The sequence below is a fragment of the Chrysochloris asiatica genome, unplaced genomic scaffold (genome assembly GCF_000296735.1).
Source record: "Chrysochloris asiatica unplaced genomic scaffold, ChrAsi1.0 scaffold00349, whole genome shotgun sequence".
NCBI lineage: Eukaryota > Metazoa > Chordata > Mammalia > Afrosoricida > Chrysochloridae > Chrysochloris > Chrysochloris asiatica.
Window position 1 is genome coordinate 730,637 of NW_006408867.1, and position 9,397 is coordinate 740,033.

Here is a 9,397-nt window from a genome sequence, read left to right on the forward strand (position 1 = left end):
GGGGAACAAGCTCGATATTTGCAGAGCAAGTTAGGAGTGATTCCTTCCTGGGAGGTAAGGCCGACCATTAGAATTGAGTGCTGAGAGGATGTGGGCTTGTATCCCGGCTTGGCTACTTGCTGGCTGTGAGATCTCAGGCTAGTTACTTAACCTTCTTGACGCTCTCAACAGGAAGGAGAATTGCCCTCACCAGGTAAATTTCAATGAGGTCACAGATGGAAAGCACCAAGCACACAGACCTTGGACGTGCCCCTTTCTTACCTTCCCCTCCTTTTCCTTCCCACAGCAGCATCTCCCAGACTCACAAGGCATTCCTGGATGCTAACAACATACCCTAACACATGCACACTCACATCCTTTACTAAAACCAACAACTCCCAAGCCATCCTTAAACCCCACACGGTTTTAGATTGGCAAGAACACAGGCAACTCACCCTAAAACCCCTCCTTGATGGGGTGCTATCCCACCAATACAAGTACCCCAGATAACAGTGGAGCCAGTAATCAGGTCAGCGGAAGTGGCTATAATTTCTAACTTGGCTTGTAAGGGCTTCTTGAGAATAGGAGGAAATGACGGTTAACAGAGCATTCTGGTGAACACACAGAAGTGCAGGGCCTGGGAGGTACTCAAGACTCCTAAGACATGTAGGTGCTCCTACACTGGGATACTTGTCTTATCAGTGGACCAAAGTGGCTGAGGAGGATGAGGAGGCTGGTGAGAAGGGAGCTATGCTATCATCTACTTGGGGCACTTGAGGAAGGCAGCCAGCCAGTGACTGCCCTCTAAGCTTTCCAGAGCTGATATGAATGGAGCGCTGATTTGTCTCTGTGACAGGCCAAACTGGGCCAAGTCTTGGAACTGCACCTATCGACAGGACATAGAGTCAGAAGTCAGGGTTCACAGTCACAGCTCACCAGATAAGACCTCTGACCAATCACCTGATCTCTAGGTACCTAGTTCACCCACAAGATCAGTCTATGCAAATGAGGCCCACACCAGATTCTACATCTGCGTAATCACTTGCCAGTCTTCTTTCTTGACCTGGATCATGAAACCTCTGCAGACCTGGCCCCCAAGTTTTTTGGGTCTGCTGCCATGTGGAAGGTCACTGCTAACCTGCAGCTCAACACCGCTCCTTGGAAAATCTGTATAGGGTCACTATGTGTCGGAACCAGCTCAACAGCACTTAACAATAAGAACACCCATCCAGAGCTCCTATCTCTACTTGCCTGGTCCCACCTGGTGCCTCTGCAACCATATGTGGGTTACATAAGCCACACTGCAATGTTAACTACCTTCTCCCTTTTCCTAATCATGTCTCCTCCTCTGTCCCTCCCCACCCTTGCAACTCCAAAGTTGTGCTTCATCTCCAGTGAGTTTAATGCTTTCTGATAAGACCCATTAATCCTCTGCTTCTCTTCTTTTGCAGAGATGGAGAAGATTAGAGGCAGAAGGGTTAGGCCTTCTCCCTTTCAAGGATACTCAGGACTTTTGTATGAGAATTGAATTCACTTTCCCATCTGATGCTCTAGATTGGGCGTCTCCATTCCCAATGTTTCTGATGAGAATCCTCTGACTGGGGGTGTGATGACTGGGTGGGTAGGGGGCTGGTCCAAGTGGCCTGAAGACTCAGGCCTGTAGGAGAGATGGGCTACACTGGCCCTCAAAAGCAAAAATGCCCAAAGGTGGGAGTATGTCTATGAAAGTGAGATAAACACGCAAAGCCACGCTAGACATGCAGACAGTGAGTAGCTGGTAACAAGATGGGATGTTCCAGCTCAGGGCGAAATGACTGTCTACTGGGTAAAGTGGACCAGCAATGGCTAAAGCTGTCATCCCTCAAGTCTTGGAATTCAGATCACAAGTTAATGATGCAGGTGGGATTGTGCTATAACAAGATTTGTGTCATGTGTCTTTCGGTACGCACTGAATGCTACTTTCCAACAGGTGACGTAGGAGACTTCAGTGTTTGCTGAATACCACTGTCTGTGTGCAGAACACTGCAGGGAGATGTGCATTGCTCTGTACTGAGTAGCAGACAACCTAACAGAGAAATGCAGGACAAAATGACACAGAAGCACACACAGAATCATCTGTATGCGTTAGTGCTAAGCGGACGCTGGCCTGTCTAGAATTCAAGTGTGTTGTGGGGTCAGACAAGTTTATAGGAAATCTAACAGGATGCAGACTATTTGAGGTCAGGAAAATAGTTCATTTATTTATTAAATGTTTACTGAAATCCACTATGGACCAAGCATTGTTCATGTTGTAGAGAACAGAAAGGATACAATACTGCTTGCCTGGAACATATAGTTGAGTAGACAGGTCAGATGTTAAGTAAGCACAATTATACTCTTTAAAATTATAAAAATATAAAGGAAAAGTACAGGGTAGTTTGAAAGCAAACAGGAGAAAACAAATTAAAACAGTAACACCAGGGATGAGCTCTGAGATGGTTTCAATTGAGAACTGAATGAGGAGTAGGAATTAGCTAGGAAAGGGGGTGGGGGGATGGAGAGAAGAGCACTTCACACAGAAAGGTTAGCACATGGAAAAAGTTTTAGTTTGCAATCAAGTTTGTTGTGTCTAAAGAACTAAAAGAAAGCTAATTTTGTCTTGATACCATGTATTTTCAGTAATGGAAAGCATGCTGAAATCACAGAAAAAAGTTTTTGAGATACTATGCATCTTGATACAATTATGGGAGACACATATGTCCCAAGTGGACTCTGGTGGTATTAACTGGTGGGGGTGAGACCTAGCTCTTCAGATTCACACAGATTCCAGTCAGGTGGTAGCATGTATGATAGCTGGGATAGCAGCTTCCCAAGAAACCTGAGTGACTGAAAATGTTGGTGAATAATTTATGTCCCACGGGCCATAAAGAGGTTAAAAAGAGAAGTTCAGAGAACGCCAGAAGAAAATTTCCAATACCATCTCAATTGCCACAGAAAGTCAATAAAAGGTTTCACCAGGAAAGTAATTTAAAAGCATTTGCATTTAAAAACTATCATTCTGGGTGCTGTGCAAGGAATGGACTAGAGGTGGGGGCAAGACTAGAGGTAGCAAGTCCAGTTAGAAGGCATATGTTGAGCAGGTGATGGCTGATAGGGGCATGTCCGGAGATGGCAGTGCTGGCCATGGAGAGAGGTGGCTGATTTATCTTGGAGATAGAGTCAACAGGATCTGATGGTCGCTTAGATGCATGGAAACATATCAAGGAGGACACAATAACATTTCAGCTTGAGTAACTCAGGGACTGAAGGTACTATTCACTAAGATGGGAAAGAATCGTGTAAGTATAGACTTTGGTGTACAGGGCTATAGTGGAGTTCAGGTTTGGATACATTAAGCTTGCGATGTCTTTCAGAGAGCCAAGGTCCAACGGAGGAAGAGGACCCACTGAAGAAACAGCAGAAAAGCCAAAAGGTAGGAGTACTTCCAGGCAGAGGAAACTGTCAACTCAAGAAAGGTGAGTACCTCTGCTGGATATGGCAACAAGGAAATCATAAAGGAACATAGCAAGATCGTTTCAGAATGGATAGAAACCAGCTTGTACTGAACTGAACAGTCAACAGAGGACAGTAGATAAAGACAACTCCTCAATACTCTTGACTCTGAGGACGACTAGAGAAACAGGTAGGAGTTGTCTCCTGAAGGAGTGAGTGAGTCATGCCCCCGAAAATTCTGCCTAGGGCCAGGGTTCTCCAAATTGGCAGTGGAGGTGGCTTTTATGTCATCAGCTCTGGGCTAACCACAGTGAGTTTGCTTATAGCTCCAGAAGACAGTGCACTTAGAGATGTGGGAAGGGGCCTTTAGCCAATTGCCAGCTCTCCTCCTGACCTCTGCTGCAGCTCAATCATCTCTGGTCCATGAACACCATTTCTTGTTTGGACCTCACTTAAGAAACTTCTTCGGTGTTCTGCTTCACTATTCAATTTTGCCGCATCAAAAAGGTCTTACACCTCCATTTAAAAGCTGCTTCAAACCCAGAGGTATGAAGAGGCTCCTGACACCCTTTATTTGGTTAAGAAGATCTAATCTCATCCTTCTCTTTTACAGATCACATTATCCTAGCTCTTTCCCAACAGGTCCCAACCTCCCTTTCAGATATCACCTCCTACTGTTATACTTGAATGCTCTGCTCTACTCCAGCCTACTTCAAAAACAGAACCAAACCTGTTTCCAGTGAGTCGACTCTAATTCACGGTGACCTCATGTATTAAGAGTAGTGTTTTCTTAGGAGTCCTGGTGAGGTGCTATAGGAAAAGCACTGGACTGAAAAGTTGCTTTGAACCTCAAGGTCAGCGGTTCAAATCCACCAGCCACTCCTTGGAAACCCTATACATGGTCGATGTGAGTCAGAATCAACTCGACAGCACTTAATAACAACAGTCTTTACTGAAGTAGTTCAGTTCACTAAGCCTTTCTTGTCTGATACCACTGGGTGGGTGTGACCTACCAATGTTTTGGCTAGAAACCAAGTGCTAACCATTTGTATAGCCCAGGGACCTCCCTCCAGGCGCATGTTTTTTTGTTTTTTTTTTTAATTACTTTTATTTTTTATTACATTTTTTATTTCTATAGGTTTGCTTTTTTTTCTCTGTTGGAATGAGTCCTTACTCATGGGCTATCATGAGTTGCAACTGACTCAATGGTACCTACTTGTCCTCTCCCCCCACCTCCAGCTGAATCCTATTCATTCTTCAAAGTTCCACCCTAGTCCTTCCACCTCCAGAAAACTCTGCCTTGTGGACTGTGCTCTCTTCTCAAGAATTGCTCCTACACTAGTTGGGCACAGTGTGTGCACGTGCCCACGTCTCCTACACTAAAGAACCTGGTGGTGGTGATGGTTATGTGCCGTGGAGTCGGTTCCGACCCATAGCGACCCTACACAGGGTTTCCAACGCTGTAAATCTTTACAGGAGCAGAAAGCCTCATCTTTCTCCCACGGAACCGCTGGTAGTTTCAAACTGCTGACCTTGAGGTTAGCAGCCCGATTTGTAACCACTACACTAAGAACATGAGACTGTCTTATATCCTTTGTTTTCCTTGCTGGTGCCTTCACATCAAGGAGTCCTGATGGTACAGCTGTTATGGGCTCAGCTGCTAACCAAAAGGTTGGCAGTTTGAACCCACCAGAGGCTCTATGGGAGAACGATGTGGTAGTCTGCTTCCATAAAGACTGTTGTTATTGTTGAGTGCTGTCGAGTCAATGCCGACCCAGAGCGACCCTGTATAGGTTTCCGAGGAGCAGCTGGTGAGTTTGAACCGCCAACCCTGCAGTTCAAACGGCTTTGCAGTATGGCGCATTAACCCACAGCATCACACCAAGACTCCCCATAAAGATTGTTGTTGTTGTTGTTAAGTGCCGTGTACAGGGTTTCCGAGGCTGTAAATCTTTACGGGAGCAGAATGCCTCATCTTTCTCCCACGGAGTGGCTGGTAGTTTCAAACTGCTGGCCTTAAGGTTCGCAGCCCAATTCGTAACCACTACGCTACCAGAGCTCCTTAAGAAAAAAGATTACAGCCTTGGAAATTACTCTGTCTTACAGGGTCACTGTGCTGTTGTAGGATCAGCACTGGACTGTGAACTACAAGGTCAGCAGTTCAAACGCACCAGCTGCTCCTCAGAAGCCCTATACAGGGTCACTATGAGTGGGAACCAACATGATAGCACTTAATAACACAACAGGATCACTAGGAGTCCTGGTGTAGTGCTTTAGGAAAAGCACTGGACTGCTAAACTAAAGGTCAGTGGTTCAAACCCATCAGCATCTCTCTGGAAACTCTATACAGAGTTGCTATGAGTCAGAACTGACTCAATGGCACTTAACAACAACAACAACAACATAGGGTCACTGTGAGTTGAAAGTGACTTGGCAATCTGGTTGCTATAAGAATTATTTGAAGACGTTCCAAGTCACTTGAGTTTGTTCTAATTAAGTTCCAGCCATCATGTCCACTAACTCTTTCAAATGCCTTAAAACCCACCCCTTCTTGGAAAGTTGAAATTTTTACCACAAAAGCTCATGTTTCTTTCAGCAATGTAGATGCAAGTTTCTTGCCATTATAAGCTATGGATGTCCTCTGGCAAGTCCCTTTTAAACTGTTGAAAAGGCCACTTTATAACCCAAACCCTCTTGCCATATTATGCTTCATGTAGCAGGAACATTACACAGGGGTGAACATTCTGCCTGCAGTGTTTTTTCCACAAGGTACTAACTAATGCAGACATTATAACTAATAGACTGCAGAGATTTTCATGCAATATGAGTTTCCATGAAAAAGTTTACCCTGGCCAAGTTTTCAGGGCAAAACATTTTTGTGGAAATTGGCTCAATCAAAGCTGGGCTCCAAAGTGGCTTTAAACACATAGCAATTATTCCAACCATGAAGAGACAGGTGGACTCTGGACACAGATCTGTAATAACATGCTTTGTGATTTTTTACGAACCATTTTGGCTCCTCTACATCAACAAGAAAACCTAGACTTTGAAAATACTGAAAGTGGCAGTTAAAAACAAAGCTTCCTTTCAAATCCCAAAGGTAAGAGTTCAGTGAGAAAGGGCCTGAGAGTGTGTGTCTCTCTGAGCCATCAGTGATTCACGATGGTCAAAGCTGGTTCTAATATAGACACATCCTCACATAGAGCTAAGGCTCTTTTCATATTCCAACTCTGCTTCTCCTGAAGTAGAGACTATTTTATCTTTTATGGAATGGGTCCTTTATCTGTCTTTGATTTACTGATATATAAGAGAGTTGAGAACTCAGCTGTGCTTTGTGTGGTCTTGGGAAAAGTGAAGCTGTTTCAGCTTATATCCTTCTACTCTTTCTTACAAGGGGCCTCAGGCCAGGCCCAGGAAAGCAGTTACTGCCCCCCAGCAGAGCTGCAAGTTGCCATCAGTATGAAGCTACAGGGTCTGCGGTAGGTGTCTTTGCCCTTTCTGTGGCTTTCCTTGACTGGAACTCATGGATTTCTGAAAAGTTTTAAGAGATGCATGTGTTCAGATATAGTCATTCTTTTGAGGGCGTGTCTGTTTTGAAATGGCATGATTCACAAAAATAATACACTCCCAATTTCTCACATCCAGCAACATTCCAGAAAGAGAGAACACAGCACCCAAAGGCACAGGGGAAACTGGGTTCTCACACACCATCCTAGGAATGAGCTTGTTCCAGCTATGAGCTTTTCAGCTCAAAGAGAAAAGTGCAAACTCGTGGGGGGTGGGGAGGAGAAGGAAACAAAACGACCTGTCAAAATTCATTTTAGCTCTTATGACTAGTGTTACCTTACATGTTCCCAGAATACAATAAAAAGCCTGCAAAGTGCTGCTAAAAAGGTGGTTTGACCTTTTAAAATAGGAACTTCCCCACCCCACATCCATATGAAGTAGGTGAACCTTGAGAGCGCAATAGTTTTAGATTAATAAAATAAATGAGGTTGAATTTCCAGAAAAGGTTTTCCCTATAGATGGCAGGCTAATTTTGGTGTTCTCAGAACTGTATTGTTACAGAGGAGTGTTAGGGGGATACTGGCCCCAAACCTTTTAGCCAATGTAGTTTGCCAAGTGTTCCGAGTAGTTTTGGAGGGAGAGAGTGAGGAAAAAAATAAAAAAATTAAAACACGACAACCAAAAATAAACAAGCGAGGAGTGATAAGAAATTAGTAAATAAAGTCCTGGACGCGTCCTTCAGCAGCCTGCGGTTCCAAGGCAGGCTGTGGGCTCCTCACAGCAGAGAAACTGTGGCGATCCAGGTTCGGCATCTTAGCCATCAAGCCAGGAGCGCACAGAGTGGCGCTGCTGAAAGAGTTGGAGAGCTCCCAGCTCTCCGACAGGATTCAGCGGTGGGCACAGGGAATCCCTTCAGGCGCCACAATTAGGAAAGTTTTGGAGCGCTAGTAAAGCCCCTAGACTCACAACATACCTATCCTTTTCTCGACCGAGAAAAAAAAAAAACCAAAACAAAACGCCCCGTAGGCACACCAGCAGTAGGCTGCTCGAACAAGGCCATCAACCTAGCCTAACCTGGGCGCGCCGGCGCCTTCCCAATCCTCACCACTCAGAACTCATTCAGAGGACCCAGAGTTAAGGGCAGTACTATCATTTGCGGTTCTGGAGGGACGCATCTCCATGCTTCCTGGCTTTGGCAGATAGAACTAGTATGCCAACAGTCCAGGGGCAAGGGCAGAACCAACTACCACTCGGACGCCTGGGACCTTCTCCATGTCCGCTCTGGTGTTTCCAAAGGACGTGCGGCACAACTCACATATCCTGAGCACTGAACGCACTTGTTCGCTACACGACACCCCAAACTCTTTATGGGAAGCCCCACAAAGCATAGGCGACACCCCGAAACTCCCAGGACACTGGTCAAACACTCCCATCTGCGCCTCACGAATCCTTCTTGTTGCGTTCTTAGCGCATTGAACGGTTGGCGTTAATGGGGAGTCAGAAGCAAACCACAAGAAAATGCCTTAGTGAGGAGCCTCCCTACACCCGCCCTGTCACTGAAACAAAAGCAGAGGGAGGAGGGAGGTGGAAGGGGCGGCGGGAGGAAGGTTTAGAAAGAAGATGGGGAAAGCGGTAAGGAGCTGGGGAAAAGGTACAGGGTTGGGATCGGAGACTGGGGCCAGGGACCCCGCTCCGGCTACGCGCGGCCGGTCGCTTACATGCCCAGGTCGCTGTAGGTGTTGAAGAACTCCATCTGGTTGCACGCCTGGATCCAGCCCACCACCCAGGTCTCGTGGCGGGGGATGGGGGGCATGACCACGCGGGCCGAGGCTTTGAAGTAGGGGGTCTTGTAGCGCAGGACGATGGGCGAGGTCTCCTCGATGCGCGTGGGGCACTGGTCAATGGTGGCGCACACATCGTACACCACGATATTCTCGCGTCGGATCCGCGCCTTGCAGGTGATGCTTTGGATACAGCCCATCCTGCCGCCTGGCGCCGGTGCGGCGCGGCGTGGGGCAGCGCAGGGGCCCGCGCGGGCAGCCGGGGGCGCCCGTCACGCCGGCATGGCGACGCGCTGCCCGCACCCGGTCCAGCTCAGCTTGTGCCTAGGAACTGGTAACCGCTGCCGGGCATCCTTCGGGGAAGCCCCCTCTTCTTGCCGCCACACGGGGTCCCGCTGCCCTGACTCCCACCTGCCTCCACCCACGCCCGCCCCTCTCTCCAGCAGGGCACGCGGAGCGTGCGCTCCTAGGAGGCGGCGGGCGCCCCCGCCGGCTCCAGCGCCCGCGCGGAGGGTAGGGAGGGGAGCGGCGCTGTGAGGAGCGATGCCCACCCCGGGCCGAAGCCCCCCGCCCCTCGCTGGAGAGGAGGAGGCGGTGGCGGTGGCATGGAGCCGGGGGAGGGTGGCGGCAGCGGCTGCAGCGCCCGGTCTGTCTGGCTC

The 9,397-nt window shown here is 47.7% G+C and overlaps 1 protein-coding gene and 1 pseudogene across 1 annotated transcript in view; both read right to left on the minus strand.

Annotated features, from left to right (window-relative positions):
* Window positions 1-9,397, minus strand: part of FAM78B (family with sequence similarity 78, member B) — a 118,172-nt gene extending 108,775 nt beyond the window's left edge. Inside the window, exon 1 of the mRNA XM_006875988.1 lies at window positions 8,676-9,397. Coding sequence (XP_006876050.1) covers window positions 8,676-8,938 — 263 coding nt within the window. The 5' untranslated portion in view covers window positions 8,939-9,397. The remainder of the gene's footprint in view (window positions 1-8,675) is intronic.
* LOC102832221 overlaps window positions 9,011-9,397 on the minus strand; it is a 22,491-nt pseudogene continuing 22,104 nt past the window's right edge.